The sequence below is a fragment of the Pseudochaenichthys georgianus genome, chromosome 22, assembly GCF_902827115.2.
Source record: "Pseudochaenichthys georgianus chromosome 22, fPseGeo1.2, whole genome shotgun sequence".
In the NCBI taxonomy this organism is placed as follows: domain Eukaryota; kingdom Metazoa; phylum Chordata; class Actinopteri; order Perciformes; family Channichthyidae; genus Pseudochaenichthys; species Pseudochaenichthys georgianus.
This window is the reverse complement of record NC_047524.1, coordinates 3,066,385-3,084,412: the sequence shown is the minus strand read 5'-3', so window position 1 is coordinate 3,084,412 and position 18,028 is coordinate 3,066,385. Positions and strand designations below refer to the sequence as shown.

Below are 18,028 nucleotides of genomic sequence, written 5' to 3'. Positions count from 1 at the left end.
TATTATTGTTTTTACACAATCGAAATAAATCTAATCAAATCCCTAATAGTGCATATGCAGCCAACTAGAGTCTATTATTGTTGCATATAATGTTAAAGCAAGTGGCTGATTGACATGGTATTATTTGCACAAATGTTTACTATAATTTTCTGATGGCTAGCCAATGTCAAAGGGCAACCATTTTACAGCAAGGTCACATGGCATTGCTATAAATTAAAGTTGCAACTGACTTTATTTTCATTATTGATCAATAAGATGACGACTTTTTCAATCAATGTATAACTTTGCTATCATAAAGAAGGTCAAATCTGTCCAAAAACCCACATTTAGGGGAGAATATCTTCACATTTGAGATGGTGGAACAAGTCAATGTTGGTGCTTTTGCCTATAACACATAACATGAACTTATTAAAGTGGTTGTAGAATAATTCTCTGCAGTTGAATTGTATACTGTAATGTTTGAAATATATTTTCCTTCTTTTCATACTTCTCAAATGTACAGCTTTGTGGCAGATACATGATCTCTCCTTCAGTTTCACCTGCATATATAAATACAAAAAGGTGAGGAAATATTTAAATGTTTTATATATAATCTAGAACTGACATAAGAGACCGAGCAGGATTTCGAAATATGTCTGGTTTTAGCTAAAAATTAAGGAGAGTACTCGTAATCTGACTAATACCGTACGTTTTGGATTCAGGAAGCTTTTATGGATTATATTAGGATGTAATGGAGACGGCTACTTCATATGTTGATTTATGCGCCTCTCTTGAGTGTAGCTTTTTGTATAGAGCGTTTTCTTAGCCCTCAATGGTGCATGAAATTATCGATCTGGTTGTGTGATATGTATTGCCTTGGGCTTCCTTTCATGATCAATGAATTATTCATTATTAAAAGGTAAACACAGTGCAGGCTGCAGGTTTAAACACAATGTATGTGGTGCAAGTGCAAGATTTCTATGCTCAAAATTTGAGTTTCTATGGAGACCAGAGACAGTGGAGTAAAAGCACAGGCAGAACATCCTCATGCAGCTTCAATACGGATACAATAAGCAGCAATGACTTCAAGGGGGAAACGCTGCCTATACTGCAGGTCGGCTTGTTATTATTGTATGTTTTGTTAAGAGAACGTGATGGAAATGTATCCCATTACACATGCGTGACCCGTGTCTTCCATCATTGTTTTGAGAGGGGATGAGAGCCCCGGCGCCGCTTGATCGTGGTCATTAAACCACAGTTTTAACGGATGACCTAAAAGGGGGGGGGGGGGGGGGCAGCTAAAAGAGGGTATGGGTTGTGGTTGCATCGCTGGTTGTGTGAAGTTACCATGCCTGATGAGTGAGACCTGCTGATGAACGATGTGCGCTGGATTTGATGTAAAGCACCCCAGCTCTTCCCACACACTCACACACCTAGGATCCCACTCCAAATCCTGTTTCCTAACAACATTACTATCACGAGGCCCACATCACATGACAAGAAGGGTCCGTTTGTGCGTGTGTCGTTATACTTCTTGGATGCGCGCGCGTGTGTGTGTGTGTGTGCGTGTTCGCAAGTTAAAAATAAACACTAACACCCAATTAGTGGAGGAGTCTGTCCAGGAGTTACAGAAAGAGGGCGAGATAACAAGAAGCTCCCGATATGTTTAACCAGGATACATAACAAGTCCCTGACGGCAGCAGAGCGCAGAATCCGATATGACCCAGCATCTCATTTAGTTTGACAATCCCATAAATACATTACCACATGTATTGAACACAGTGAAGAGCAGCTGTAAACCGAAACATTACAGCTTCAGTTCCCCCAAATCAGTCATAAAACCCACACAAGTTCTCCTTTACTACTCGCGGTAAGATCTCTCAGAGTGAATTGGATTTTTTTGCACAGCTTTTAGATGCACTATCTTTCTGGTTTGTGTTTCTTCCCCATTACTAATATTGTTTTTCTCAGAGCATTGAACGTCACCTTAAAAATAAAAGATAAGTGACATAACTGTCCAGAAATATTTGTCCTGGTGGCTCCCGCTGATCCTCAGACCTCATCGCTGACAGTTCATTGGAAATACTTTCAAGTTACTCTTTAGAATATTGGACAGTGAAGGCTGTGGTTAATCCAGAGCAGTAGCGTAGGCAGAAATGTACCTTAGGGTGGGCCTGTAAAAAATAGGGTGGGCCAGATTTTTCTTCTGCGCATCAGAAGCTAACAACAATCCCCGCCGGCACCGGTGGCAGAATACTTTTGGAATACTTTCTTTTTCCATAACAGATGGCTATGTTTTGGGGAACAGGAGACACGTATTTTACTGTTTTAATGGCTTATCAAGAACTCAAACACAAGATCTTGGTGTCATTCTGGACCGCTCCCTCTCATCTGCACCACACATAAAAAACATCACCCGGACTGCATTCTTTGTACTGTCTTAAAACCTTTCCTAAGAATATGTTATGAATTGTGAGGTGTTCTTGGGTGCTTTGAAAGGCGCCCCTAAATAGAATGAATTATCATTATTATTTATTATCTGAAACGATGTAATAACTTTTAAAACCTTTTCCAGTCACTTGCCCCATGCATTCAGCAGCAGCAGGCCATTCACTTTGATTTTATCCCGTTATAAATGTCATCATTTCGACAATAAAGAAATGCTACATAAACGTTATCTTGCACATTTTATCTAACCATCTCCGTTTCTAACTTTCAATATATTTGAAAAGAGATCCCTCTCTCTCATCTGCGTGCGGGGGCGGGGCCTCACAGACATGCTGCAGGGCTGTGCAGTGTGCACACAGTTCTGCCGGCAATGAATATTACATTTTGTGAGGAAACTTTTCCACCAATAATTCCAATAAGTATTCCAAAATGTATTCACTTCAGGTTTACGAAAGTAACTGTAATCAGATTACTCGTTTTTCAAATGTAACGCCAGCTGAATACATTTTTGTATTCTGATTACGTAACGCCGTTACATGTATTCCGTTACAACCCAACGCTGTGTATATCTCTCTGGACTGTCCACCAGCAGATGAAAAACACCCACCTCGCCGCCTCTTCCAAGGGACGAGGGAACCGTGCGGCAGAGTTTCCGTTAACATTTTTTTTATTCTGACAGCCCAGCAGCAGGAGAGGTGGGGAGAGGGAGACTTGGGGAGAGGGAGGCGGGGCTATTTCATCGTTATCAGAAAATGATCGTATAGATCGCTGCTAGATGAGGGCAACTCTTCTTGGAGTCTGGCTTTTTTTTTAAAACCAAAGTTCATCAGTGAACTTTGGGCCATCATTTATTTTGCAGGCAGCTCTCTGCCTCTCTCACGTTATTATGGCGCGCGCCGGAACCAACAATCAGTTGTTACCGTAAATGAGTTCTGTTCAGAGGATAAAGCACATACAACATTAATTAAACTCGATATTTGTTCACTTGAATTTCACTTTGAATTATTGGATATTCTCAATGGGTGAATACATTTTTTTAGAATAATAATAATAAAATAAAAAGATTAATTTTTTTTTTTTTAAATAACACCGAAGCTTTCTCAGGGTGGGCCCATGAGTAAACGTGGTGGGCCTGGGCCCACCCTGGCCCTATGGTGGCTACGCCACTGATCCAGAGTAACAGAAATAGTTTGTTCCTTGAAAGACATGTTGCTGTTCAATGTCGTCGGATGATGTTAGCACCACAGTTTCGTATAACTTAGCGTACTTCCTCACTAGATCAGACAAAACCAAACTGAAGTCTTAAGAATGGCAGCTAAAAAGTTAGACTTGCAAGTGATGGTAGCTTAGTCAGCTTAGCCAGCTCATTTTGTAACATTAGGAGATAAAATGTAAATCTAAGTCAGTTGTTTTAATAGAAATAAATTGCTAGCACTACTTTGTGAAACCAATCACAGCTGAAGGCTAGATTTGTGTTAACAAGCCCTTTGTGAGCAGAGTGATACGTCCCCACTAAGGTCTGGTGACCTGGAGACAGTAACACACAACAACCAATAATTACGAGGGAGTCAGAGTAAAGGTTGACAAAAGGTTTCTTTCTTAAGCCCTAACTGAACATAAATTGAACAGAAATACTCTTCGTGGGAGGAGGAGGAGGAGTCAAAGGAGATTGTGCCAAACAGAAACAAGCATAAAACCAGGCCTCTCTCTACATCTATCCTTTGAAACCAAAACTCAAACAAAAACCCTCACTCACTAAACTACTCAGAACTGGACAAAACAGAATACAGGGGTGGCAATAATCCACTAACCTAGTGTGTCTTAACATTACCTACGTGATGAGAAATGTACAGGGTACCCACACTTACCTAACTCCCCCACCTCTCAACACACACACATTAACAAAGGTTAGAACAAAGTAGAATGAGCTTCTAAACAAGGCAGTCAATTGCAGGCTCCTCAATCAGCAACAGGATCGAGAAGACTTCCTGGGTGCCTCCTTTATGGTCGGCCCTGGCTGCTGATAGGCCAGCTGAGGGTGAGAGGATCCAATCAGCCATCAGACTCAGGTGCACAGGCAGATACCGATCAGCTGCTGATTAGCTGTGCAGAAGACAGGGAGAAGAGAGAAACACAGGAGGGAAGGAAAACCACACCAGTACAGCCTGCCTGTCACGTGACACAGAGTATGAGCTTTATTTCAGAAAAAGACACCTCGTCTAAATTTAAAAAAAGACCAAGCCATCCTGGTGAGAGCTGAAGATAGAGGTGGAGGACAGAGGGCTGGAGGGGTAAAAAGAAAGGCGATGATGGTGCTGACACATCCTGACAAAATGGAACAGGGCGTCTGCACTCAACACCTCTCACACCAACACACACACACGTATATGCTGTACATGAGAGCTTGCACCTACATCTAAGCTTCTGCTGAAAGCAACAGATGCCAGAAACACAGCGTCGTATAGAGCCAAGGACAAAGAGGTCACTCACACTTTCACACATATACAACACAGTCTATCTGTCCGGGCTGCATCTGGCAGACAGAGGCGAGCTTATTATGAAGCCACAGTTAATAAAACCCTCGACTGCCCGTGCATTTTCACAAGGTGAGCCTTCTCGCCTCGGATGTGTGTGTGTTCATTATCAGCTCGAGCACCCTGTGAGCTGGGTTCTCTCTCCACGGGGAAATGTCAGTGAAAGGAGAAGAGTTTTTATTAGTGTTACATGAAACCAGCTGTCTAAACTGGCCGCCATCTCCGGACCAAGAGGCTATCTTCCGGTCTTCAAGCTGCCGCCAGACTCTTCAGCTGCTTCTCAACATCTCCGCTGCAGCTCCTGTCCAAATGCTCTCACCCCAACCCGTAGGAGGCACTCAAACTACAAGGGCGCTCAAAGCAATCCAACAACCACAGATTCAAGTGCTGATAAACTGGCAATCACTTGCATATGTGTAGTGTACATTCTGAAAGTCACCCCCAGCCATGTGTGCGAGTATCTGCCCGTGTATCTGTGTATCTGCTCTGGTTGCTGCCTACTGCATCAATCACACCCTCTCACCGCCATAACAGCTGCCTCTTGTCATCGTTGCGGGGCAGCAGCTGAGGCGAGGGGCGGAGTGCGAAACCGCGTTTAACAGCCTCGGTTCTGGCTGAAGGGAACGCGGGGAGGGGGTGGGAGAGTGGGTTAATAGCACATCAGGATCCTATTTGGACCGGAGCGAGGCTCCTGGGAGTGGGACGGGCGTCGGCCGAGTATGCCATGAGCGGAAGAGGAAGGTCATGTGAGTGTGCGAGTTTTTATGAATGCATGTTTAGTCATGGCTGCTCTGTTAGATCTGTGCAGCCGTCGGAGCCCTGCTGGATCGTGTTTAATGTGGTTTATTTGCCGCTTTTTATAGTCGTCGTGGTGCAGTTGTTTGTGGGGGTGCGCGAGCGCTGCAGATCTCCGCGGCAGAACACTGAAGCACTGTCATCGTGCACTGCGGGGTTAAAGGTCAGGGCTGAGGCATGTGGCTGTCCACATCAGGCCTTGTTTGACACTTCACCTTTGACCTCTCGCTCCCTGCCAAGGCCGGCTGCCAGCCTGATGCTTTTTCCAGACTGTGGGATGCAGAGACTGAGGAAACTGAAGTGTTGTTGGCTTCACTGAACGGAGCGACACCATCAGTCTTCTAAAGTGCCAACCCCCCCCCCCCGGAACATTCTCAATGGAAAGCATGAGTCTGACAGAAGCTAGATATGAGCTGGAGTTGGTGGTGGAAAGGTTTGGAAATAAAATGGGGAGAGAAATTGTGAAACCGGTGATGAAGAGCAGGTGAAATCGTTTCCAACCTCGACAACTGAATGAATGATTGTCTCTCGGACAGGCAGAGACCAGATCATTTCAGTTTCACTGTCTCCTCCTCTCATTTACGGTGATGCAAAGACTTGAATTAAATCCCGAAGAAACTGTTAGTCAGAGCCTTTCTTTGCTTTTGGCTATTTTGTGTGGGCGTTCAATACAATAAATGAGATTCGGAAAGTCTCTCCAACCTGCGGTTAGCTGCTTAGAGTTTGTACTACGAGACAGAGAAGACATAGCAGAGTAGACTCTCATTACTAACGTGTTAATAGCCAAGCACGAGGTGTTTAAACATGATGATTATGAGCCGTCAGACAAAAGAAGATAATGTCAGCAATCTATTCATGCCATTCTGAAACCGATTAGCAGCATGATGCTATTGCTGACAATGTGCAGATGGTAAAGCAGCAGCAGAGCCAATAGCATGCAACCAATAAGCACTTGAACTTCACACCGACTACAGAGGTTTGTCGTTTCAGAAATAGTCCGTGTTGCAGATGAAGCTCACCAACTGGCCTGCTGTCCACGACATTCCTGAATACCACAATACATGATTGTCACGGTGTGTGTGTGTGTGTGTGTGTGTGTGTGTGTGTGTGTGTGTGTGTGTGTGTGTGTGCGCGCCAAAGAAAGGGTGCTTTCTATACCACTCAGATGCCACACTGTGCAACAATACAAGAGTGTTAAAAGACTCAATAACAAGTAGAAGTCCTCCAGAGTCACGAAGGTTAATGTCTGACAATATGGAAGACAATACACCTACAATAATCTCCTGTGACATATCTTTGAATAAATGTGAAATTCTGAGCACATGGCGAAATACTTCAAAATTCAGATTAGGTACAGTATATCAGGGAATGTACAACACAAACTTTCCATCACTGGTTCAGGTTCTCGTTCTTTTTTATAAAAGGTAAGCAGCAATGCCGCTCCTCTAAAGCTTTCACGATGGCAACATAGACAACATTATTTCAAAGATAAAGATCCTGGCTTTGAATCACTGCCCACATCTCTGGTTTGAACATTACATTACATACATGTCACTTATCCAAAGCGACTTACATACATTCAGTACTGTGGACAATCCCCACAGGAGCCATTTGGGGTGAAGTGTCTCGCCCATCGACACAACGACATGCTGACTGCAGTGGGACTCGAACTTGCTACCCCCTGATTCGAAGTCCAGCACTCTACCCACTGAGCCACAGCCAAAATGTGTTCGGATGTAGATAATTATTAATCTTGTCAATCTGTATCAGTGATGCTTCAAAAGAGAGAAGAAAGAAAAGGAAATCCACCGAACTTCGGCCTCCATATTTAGAACAAAGACTCACTTCCTGTCAGCAGGAGAGGTGGCTGGTAGCTTCCTCCGTTACAAAGACCAGTGGCTGTGGAAAACCCTTCAAGTTGCCATTTTGAGGTGAACACCCACAGTCACCTACTCATGAAAGGGTTCCTGTTGTGAGGGGATTGTCTTCTCAATGAAACTCCAAACAGGCCTTTTTGACTTGTCCTAGAGTAGACAAATCAGGTGTTACGTATAACATTGATAATGTCATCGTTATAAATGTCCCAGACAGACAAGACAGTTTGACAATGTTTGGCTGGTAATTGAGCTATTATTTTGAAATTATTTACACTTGTCCTTCAGGGACCTGTGCTCTGTTTAAACGTTTGCCACGAAGAAGACAGGAAGGACTTGAAGTAGAGCTCTACCTCATGGGTCTGAGGCTGACAAATGTCCTGACGTGAACTCATCCCTCTGCAGTCGTCTAGACCCCGTCAGCATCCCAGTTGTATGGTCTCTCCCTCTCACGTGCAGCGAGAACATTCCTGCTATTGCATACACGCGATCCAGATAATGTCAACGAAACTGGGCAAATGTGTTTTGGTCGCTGCTGAAACAGATCTTAAAGATTAAAAACGAGTGAAGACAAAGACGTCTTGTTGTTGAAGTTAATCGACTTAACAGTGCTTGTGTCAAAAATTGTGACAAATAAATGCCTAGCTTGCATTCTCTCATTTCGACTTGTTGTTGCTTCACATCTCCGCAAGAAAATTAGAATACCAGATGCAGAGCAGCTATTTCAAGTTCCTGTTTTATGAGTCAATCTTTTACCGTACAGACATTATTAAGACATTAGTGGGGGGAGTTTGCCACGGACACTGCCGGTACACGCTATAACACATGTAGAGGCGGTGTCAAGAAAGCAGCAGAACAACGAGACAGGACTGCCTGAAATGGAAAACCTCCATTGATCTTCATGCGTTAAGTCATGTTAAATGACCATAAGTGTAATTCCAGTCGGCGACACAAGAGAGGCCCTCGCTCTGCCCTCCATACCACAGACTGCAGGGAGACGCCAGCACACAGGGGGAAGGGGGGGGTGGCAGGAAGAGGGAAGTTTCATGCACACTCTTAACCCCCCCCACACACACACACACACACACACACACACACACACACACATATCACATTAACGTTTACAATTTAAGCTTTCTGCTGACGCCCTCATTCATACAGCTTTCTGGAAAGCATTCGTGTCGGACTAAAAGTGATCTTTTAAGTGTGAAACACCGACACCCAGCTGGACGTAGGATTTCAACATGTCCTCAAAGTAGTTTCGAGTAACTCATGAGGAACTCCAGCTGTGGTCTGATTTAAGTGTATTGGCTGTTTAGATTGCAGTAAAGGGGAACACATAAAAACATCCATTTCTCCTTCTCTCTATAACAGGTTATACCGATACTGTGTGCTTACCTAAAATAGCATATAGCATTCATTAAATCCTTTACAATATTTATGTTATGCCAAGAGTAAGATAAGAAGATAGACACCATTCTATTGTCTGTATAGTCATAAGAAGCTAGCCTTATTTTGAAAGGACAGGTAGGTCTTGAAATCCATCTAGAGAATTGGGTCAAACATCTGAACTCTTGCATTTAAAATCTACTCAATTCATGAATTATAATATTACAAGCTTTGGTGGTTACATGTTTCTAAAGTAATCTGACCTTCCACAGTCTTTCCCTGAGAACCACCCACAGCTCTTCAGACGAGCTAATCTGACATGGTCTGGTGGTCCAGCTGCTGTGTTTTGGAAAACCAGTCCAGTGCAGGGGTCAGATCCTCGTCAGCTCTGATGTTTACATATTCCCACATAAAATGGACTTTTATTAATCCCCGTGGGGAAATTGTTTCTCTGCATTTCGCCCATCCTAGTGTTAGGAGCAGTGGGCTGCCATTTTGAACGGCGCCCGGGGAGCAGTGTGGGGAACGGTGCCTTGCTCAGGGACACCTCGGTAGCACTTGGTCTTGCCGGGACTTGAACTGGTGACCTTCCAGTTGCCAAGCCAAGTCCCTATCGACTTCGCCACCACGGCCAGTGTTCATTTGAAAATCAAACCGTGGGAAGAGACCGAGGGAGAGTGAGACAGTGACACTCTTTGACCGTTGGTCTGAGATGCATGGTGTTTAATTGCAACGACCTTGATTTGATTTTGGCCGGCGGGGACCTTTGCTGATGAAACCCTGTCTCTCTCTGAACTCATCTTTCCCCGATTCTCTTTGCACTCTGTCAGACAGCAAAAATTAACCCCCCAACAAATCTAAGATATTAGGCTAAATCGTGGCTGTTACAACCACACCAAAAACCCAAACGAAAAACCTTTGATCAGACAGAAAAACTGGAGGTGTAAGAATCAATAGCCTTTGAACAATCACGCTGAGTCTGATCTCTTTTCTCTGTCCACAGACTTCGCTCCAGTATTGATTTGTGCACATAAAAGAGTGCACTACTGACTCTACCTGATATACAGGGCATGCATTGACCAGTCTTTGCTGCACTTTCAAACAACAGACTGCTCTCTTTCTGGAAGATATACAACAAGCTTGAGTGGGAGCAGACACTTGGTTTAATCGTATATGTGAGATAAATGTAAGATAAATGTGTATCTTTTCAGGGATAATTGTCTTTCTTTCAAATAGAAAAAAATACAGCAACACAATTGGATTAGATCTGCATTCAAGTAATGTTTCTCAATGATTAAAGCCGTTTTCTAGCCAACTACTTGTTTCAGAGATAACATTGTCCCCTTGCAATGTAGGGTAAAACTGATGGACAAACCAAGATGTGGGCTACTGTATGTACCGTGTCCCGTGTTTGTATGGAGCTATGGAGTCCCCTTTGCAGCTCTCCTGTGCCTCTCTGTGGCCACATACATGTAATACAACTTGTTACCAAACTACAGCTGGATTTAAAGGTCCCATGACATGGCCATTACTACTGATCATCATTCCATTGTTGAGGTCTACTAGAATAGTTTTAAATTGTTCAATGTTGCAAAATCCCATTGGTTTCTCAAACAGCATCTCTGTATAGTATGTGTATTCACTCTCTGTCCTACACGGCTTGTTGGAGCTAATTAGCGAAACATCTCGAAGAAACAAAACTATCTATAGGCTGATATTTGCTGGTGGTATCGGCTATACTTACTATAAAATGTAAGTTAATTTCATTATAAAAAGGGAAAATTAAACTATATCTATTTCATATACCATGGGGCTATTCAAATAAAAAATATCTACCATAGAGCTTTATTTATGGCGAAATATTGCTATAAAAAGATCAAACCTGCATCGATTAAAGCCCAATGACCAATCACATAGCAATTAATCCATTAATTAATTGATCGGCTTAGTTCAGACTAAACGACAAACGGGTGTCAATAAAGGTTTTATTTTGAAGGATTTTATCCGGAAGTATTTTTTCTTAAAGGTCCCACACAGTTATTTCTAGTGCCATGTCTGGAGGCAGGTTGTCGTGCAGTGAAACACACACACACCATGAGGCTGCTGCCAGCTGTTGTCTCTCTGTCCCTGACGGTGGCCCTCGCTTACTATGTGTACATCCCGCTGCCTGAAACCATCCAGGAGCCCTGGAGGCTGATGATGCTGGATGTTGGTTTCCGAACAACGATGCACCTGGTGAGAGATGGGAGATGGTGTTGTATTGGGAATGCATTGCGCTACATGTGCTGTAATGCATGTTCAGCTATGATTATGATCTTATCTGCACACAATAGTTTTCCCGATATAAAAAAATCTGTATTGCTTGTTCTGCACGTTACAACCTAACACTTTAGTCTGTGTGCACACTCGGAGTTTGATCCTACCCACTATGCCATGTGTTGCATAATATTAACCCTGCAATGACTGCCTTTAGATCAGTTGAGTTATTATCGCATATGTCTTACAATTTGTTTTTAGTTAAGCAGTGTATTTTCAGTGTAGATGTCATGACCTGTAACCTTCATGTATTGATACACACTGAGTACATTTCCCTAAAACACCCCAGCATTATGCTCTGTTATGGATTTAAGTTACGGGTAGTTTACAGTGCTTCTCTTTGTCGTGTCATGCTTAAATCAGTTATTAGTAATAGCAGGGAGAAAAAGCACAAACCTTGTGAAAGAGGTTTTTCAGAACAAACAGTTAATTAAGCTGTTTCCACACTGTTGATGTGTCGCAAACTTTATATATACAGTCTATGGTCGCAAAGCAGCCATCAGAGTTTGTCCTGGTTACAACATGCTCTTCGCCTCACCTTTGTTCTACATTTGACACAGTAGCCAAAGTGGTAGAGGGAGCTTAATGTTCTACTTATAGGGCCCGTTTAGCTCCACGGTATACTGACCATTGTGATATAATGTCTTGTTATATAACATTAACAACTATTATTGGGAGTTTTAAAAACTAGAGGGAAGGTGTTTTTGATAATATCATACCTCATTGTCCACTAGATTTAAAATTGCAGCCACACCAAGACACATATGCAAACAAAACAATTCAATAAACCTTAAAACGAACCCTAAAACAGAGCATTAACAAAGTATTAAAACATTCAATGAAATACTGTGGAGCACGGTGTGTATAGTGCTTTTGTTCCGTTTTATTAAAGGCGGATGGCAATTGCAATGAAGGCCTTTGCTCCGAAACAAGCTTTACTAAAATACATCTAAATAAGGCACGTATCGAGTACTCCACCGTTACAGCATTGAACTAGCATTGCTGCTTTTACGATGAACATTTTAAAAAGAAAATCAAAATGGAAACAGCTGTGGATGCAGAAGAAAAAGTGCCCAAATGCAGAAAATCCAAACAGTTCAGTGATTTATTCAGGAAGCGAGGATTCATAAGCTTACAGGCAAGCAGATAGAGATCAAGGCCAGGAACAGATCGGGGCAGGGTACAGGGTCAGAGGCTGGACATCCAACAACAAATATCTCCTAAGGCAACATGTCTCAGTGTGGCTGCGAGCCCCCTATGTGTCAAACAGCTGTGTCTGCTGGCCTGAGTTGAACCTGATCATTGAGACAGTCTGATGTGGGGAGGAGGGCAGGCGCACTGAGACACATCAGTAACCCAGAGTGCAGGAGGAGGGAGGTGACTAGGGGAGACAGCTATTTCTCAAGTCCATGCCAAGAGAGGAACACATCTGATCTTTCCCCAATTTTCCTTTTTCACTCTTTGCTTGTATACACCTTATTGTGCTTTTGGGCATTTTCCCTTTCCTGTTGTGGGTTATATAGATTCATGTAAATCAGGGGTGTCAAACTCAATTTCATCACGGGCCACATCAGCATTATGGTTGCACTCAAAGGGCCGGTTGTGACTTTAAGACTATATAAAAATACATATATAATGTATTATATTACATTATTGCCTCTGCATTGGATTATCAACGGATAGGGTAATAACTTCATTATTAACTACGTCTGAAAGCAGAAGTCTAGGGCCAATCAGAGCCGTATGATAGAATTCTCTCCGTATGGCACTGGGGCCAATAATTGCAAGTATCTTCCGTGTGAATGTCACAAAATGAGATGCATTGTGGGACATGTAGTTTATGGGCAACGTGCTTCTGTAAATCGTCATGTAACTGTATAATAAACGTAGTATATTCTTTCAGAGCTCTTGTGGGGCCACATGAAATGAAGTCGTGGGCCGGATTTGGCCCCCGGGCCTTGAGTTTGATACCCCTGATGTAAATGGTCTGTAAAGGCTGAAATCCAAAAGTTCTCTCCAGAGGGAGTTTCTCTCCCACACGCTTCCCCCCTGCCTGAAACGCAGTGATTGGAGTGCTTTGTTACCGTAACATAACGACATCACTATGTTACACTAGCACTCCGATAGAGAACCGCAGTGACGCGTCCTAAAACCCGGATGTAAACTCCTTCCGGTTCCTTCCTCAAACACCAACGCAATTTCTCCATAGGAAAATAGCTGGAAATCAGGTGTGTGGTTGAAACACATTTAAGAGACGGATCACGTTTTGTTCAGCCGGATAACGTCCACATGTCTTTCCTACTTTTATCATTTTCTAATCATAAATCTAGTCGCCAGGAGCAAAATGCTAACGTTATGCTATAAAGGAATTACAGCATGTTCGCTGCTTCAACGTCACGCCGACTTAAGATCCATATTCAAACACACAGATTAAAAATGGTACAAGTTGAAGCATTTGTTTGAACAGTTTGCAGGAGGCAGGGACTTGCTTTCAAGCAGAACACGGGGAAAAACAAACTTAGCGGGAGTGTTTACGTGTTCGGTGTAATGACGTAAAACGGCCTCGACAACTTCCGTAGTCCGATTCAGCCACTTCTTAACAACCATCGTTTTTCAGACACGTAAACTCTTCAAAAACCACCAGTGGGGCCACTGCTGATGGATTTAATGTCGTAGAACAAAACGTGATCCGTCTCTTCAATGTGTTTCAACCACAGACCTGATTTCCAGCTATTTTCCAAAACCCTACGGAGAAATCCCGTTGCTTTTTGTCGAAGGAACCGGAAGTGGTAAAAATGCTAACTTACTCCCGGGTTTTAGGACGCGTCACTGCGGTTCTCTATTGGTTAGAGCTCTAACATTTGTACGTGATAGGCTAAGGGGCGGGACATCTCTAAGCGGTTGAATTAGAGATGGGCTCTGGTTTCCCACAGAGGGTCAAGAAAAGTGCTGCAGCTCAGGCAGTATGAGAAAAATACAAATCTGATACCTGAACATTATCATAACATGTCCTCTTTAAATGTCTTCTCGTTCCTCAGGCCTCATTGAAAGCGTGGCTAGGCTTTGATCATTACATCCAGTCCCTCAGGCAGTCGACAGAAGGTTTTGACGACATTATGCAGGGGCTGTGCAGCTCTCAGTCCGAAGGAGGGGTCATGCCGGGGGTCAAAGTCTGCGACATCACTTTCGCCGGCGTCCCTGTCCGTGTGTACGAGCCCCCGGCTGGAGGGGAGGGTCATCTGAGGAGAGGGCTGATGTTTATCCACGGAGGAGGCTGGGCCCTCGGCACTACCAGTGAGTTTGGACATTCCTCTCGCCTTTCAGGGCAAATAGAGGGAATTGAAATGTTCGATGTTTCGGATCTACAAATGGTGGTGATGGTTTATTCTGTTATCTCTGTTTAAAGTTGGCAAAAGGCGTTTTGTTAGCTTGTTGTGTTCTAAAGAGGTTATAAATGCAATATCAAGACTTGACTTGTTTTATGTCAAATGTTCTGCCTTGAGCGACATTTCTAGATGTCTACATTTCACAAAATGAGTCCGTGTATTAACTTTTGACTTTGTGCCTTGCTGTAAATCTTTTTTTTAAAAATGCATATTTCAGCAATGATTTTTTTTTTTTTGTTCCTTTCCCCATCTGTCTATCACATCCTCAGAGAAGGGGTCGTATGATGTGATCAACCGGATGTTGTCGGACGAGCTGAACACCGTTGTGGTCTCTGTTGAGTAAGTGTGCAACACTAATCCACAATTTGTTTCTGCTCATAGAGAAAGAAACACACTTGTTATGTTAACTCACACTGTAGAAATGATGACAACCCCATAACTACAGAAAGAGTCCATAGAATCATGTTCTCTAAAGTCTTCTATGCAACCATGTCTGTCTGTGTAGGTATCGTCTGTATCCAGAGGTGAACTTCCCGGTGCCGTATCTAGACTGCCTCGCTGCGGCCAAACACTTCCTGTCTGCAGAGGTTCGGGCCAGGTATGCCATCGACCCGGAGCGTATCGCTGTGTCCGGGGACAGTGCCGGAGGAAACCTGGCTGCTGCGGTCGCTCAGGAGGTACGGGCCAGATCTCCTGTGGAAATGTGTGTAACATGCAGAGGTGGAGGAAGTCCTCAGATCCTTTACTTCATGAAAAGTAGAAATACTTAGATTCTCCATGACAGGTACATTTCTAAATACAAAAAGTTTCTGAAGTAAAAGTAAAAGGGTTATCCGCTAAATTGACTTGAAATATCAAAGGTAAAAGTACTCAAAAGGCAAAACAGCACTTTTCACAATACATTATTTTATCCTGTTTTTATTGCATTCTGATGTTGTAGTTTGTCACTTCGAAGCCAATTTTAGTTTCTTTTTAAAATACTGGGTACTTCAGTACTGCATCCTATGTAAGCATATCATGTGTTTTTAGTTTTAAAACCATTAACTAGGACTGAGTAAAGTAACTTAGTTAACGTTCTGTCAGTATTGAGAGATTGAGGCCTTATGTTTCTTGCATTTTCCCAGATTTCCACAGATGACACTATGAGTGTGAAATTCAGCGTCCAGGCGTTGATCTACCCCGTGCTCCAGGCTCTGGACTTCAACACGCCCTCCTACCTGCAGAACCAACACATTCCCATCCTCTACCGGCCCATCATGGTCCGCTTCTGGCTGCAGTACTTCGGTGCCGACCTCTCCCTGCTGCCCCAGCTGCTGGTGAACAACCACAGCTCCTTACAGCACTCAAACATCACCCCAGAGCTGCGGGCGCGCGTAGACTGGACCGTCCTTCTGTCCCCGAAACACAAGAAGAACTACAAGCCTGTGATCGTGGAGAAAGGTTCCCAGGGGGGGGCGAGGGAGGTGCCGGGGCTCCTGGATGTGAGGGCCTCCCCTCTGTTAGCAGGACCCGAGGTTCTGGGTAAAAGCCCCCGAGCGTACATCCTGACATGCGAGCATGACGTGTTGAGGGATGACGGTTTGATGTACGCACGGCGCTTACAGGACTCGGGTGTCACGGTAACCGTCGACCACTACTTGGACGGCTTCCACGGGTGTTTCAGCTTTGTTACCTGGCCGATGGAGTTTGAAGTAGGGAAGAGAGCGGTCAGAGGTTACCTCGACTGGCTGCAGAAGAACTTGTAAGAGAGAGAGAGAGAGAGAGAGAGAGAGAGAGAGAGAGAGAGAGAGAGAGAGAGAGAGAGAGAGAGAGAGAGAGAGAGAGAAAGAAAAAAAAAGAAAGAAAGAAAGAGTGAGTGAGTGAGTGAGTGAGTGAGTGAGTGAGTGAGTGAGTGAGTGAGTGAGTGAGTGAATATATATATGTGTGTGTGTCACTGATCACTGATACAAACATACTAGTCCTTTAGCTTTATGAATCATACAAGGGCTAACGCATCTCGTTTTTGATTTAAATACTCAAGCTTAAGCTCAGGGTCCTCCTGTTCCTGCAGATACACACACTCTTGGTAGAGGAGTATTTGATCTCTGTTCGCAGTGTAATGACTAACCCTGCTGACAGCGGAGAAGGGCACATGTTTATTACCTTGGCTAACACTGTGACCAGCTAACAAACACACTTAATAGATTCACAGCCACAAGCTTTTACGAGGATCTTTAAGCCACACCACAAAGACGTTAACAATATATTTCACAAGGATTGTAATTCATGTTTTATGTAACTTTCATTTCCACTGCTTGATGCACTTTCCCTCCGCCCCCGAAAAATGTTTAATTAGGGGTCCAAACAAGTAACATTTACTTAGGTCCAGACTGAAATATCTCAAAAGCTATTATATGGATGTTGAAATGTTGTAAAGACTGGAGGATACATCCTAATGACTGATTCTCTGACCTTTCCTCTAGCGGCACCACAAGGTTGACATTTGTGGTTTTGAGTTAAATGTGTTGACAACTATCAACCGTCATGAATGATTTTATATAACTTTGTCGATCCCCTTACTTTAAATTATCGGGTTAAAATGTGGATTTGCCCAACAAAAAATATTATGATATCTGCATGACATTCCCATCAGCCTCAGAACTCAGTAATGTAAGCATGCTAACCAGATTGTTTACAGGGAGATCATTATCTGCTCAGCATCAGCACTTCAGTGTTGTCATTGTTGGCACGCATTTGAATACCTTTGTTATAGTAGGAAAGAACGAGTTCACATGGGACACATAACACATTTGTAAAATATATATTTCTTAACAGGGAGTCATTTTCTTCTGTGGTTTTTCTGTGTGGTCGAAATGTAGTAAACTCATCTTGTGCTTCCTGCAATACAAGAAGTCATGTTTTTCCTTACAGATTCCTTGACAATCACTGATTTAGCTTCATCCCAGGTGTCATTCACATCGTGTTGTACTCTGTATCGGACCATGCACTTACAATACAATAAATGTTTTCTGATTGAAATGCCTGAATGCACTTATTAAACTTGAATGAATCACTGTAGTTGATGGTTTACTTGGCAGAAGCAGTGATAAGTTGTTTATCTAACCCTAATAAGAACTAACAAAGAGGAAAGGAGTTCCTATCGCGCTACACACACACGCTACACATGTGTCGATACAGCAGAAAGAGTTTAATAACAGGGTGGTTTTGATTATCCAGCTGCAACATAGATCATTTATGGTGCCGTCTACATTGCTATTTTAAGGCATGTATCGACTCCCAAGCCCTAACATCTGCACCAGCTCGCAGT

General features: G+C 43.3%; 1 protein-coding gene and 1 long non-coding RNA gene across 2 annotated transcripts; both read left to right on the top strand.

Moving 5' to 3' along the window:
* The first annotated feature begins 5,615 nt into the window (after positions 1–5,615).
* On the top strand, positions 5,616–6,380 carry LOC139436055 (uncharacterized). The gene is made up of 2 exons (XR_011645263.1): positions 5,616–5,707; positions 5,825–6,380. It is a non-coding gene; the product is annotated as an uncharacterized lncRNA (long non-coding RNA).
* Positions 6,381–11,051: 4,671 nt separating this feature from the next.
* nceh1a (neutral cholesterol ester hydrolase 1a) lies at positions 11,052–16,528 on the top strand. The gene is made up of 5 exons (XM_034110802.2): positions 11,052–11,254; positions 14,374–14,629; positions 14,991–15,060; positions 15,227–15,398; positions 15,846–16,528. The coding sequence occupies exons 1-5, from the start codon at positions 11,114–11,116 to the stop codon at positions 16,464–16,466; spliced, it is 1,260 nt and encodes a 419-aa protein (XP_033966693.2). The 5' UTR covers positions 11,052–11,113; the 3' UTR covers positions 16,467–16,528.
* Positions 16,529–18,028: the final 1,500 nt, after the last annotated feature.

What these genes read in the sequence shown, in the direction of transcription:
- nceh1a (XM_034110802.2), top strand. Translation starts at nt 11,114, where the DNA reads ATGAGGCTGCTGCCAGCTGTTGTCTCTCTGTCCCTGACGGTGGCCCTC. An exon ending in CTGGGCCCTCGGCACTACCA is followed by an intron (nt 14,630 to 14,990) that starts GTGAGTTTGGAC and finishes TCACATCCTCAG; the next exon opens with AGAAGGGGTCGTATGATGTG. An exon ending in ACCGTTGTGGTCTCTGTTGA is followed by an intron (nt 15,061 to 15,226) that starts GTAAGTGTGCAA and finishes CTGTCTGTGTAG; the next exon opens with GTATCGTCTGTATCCAGAGG.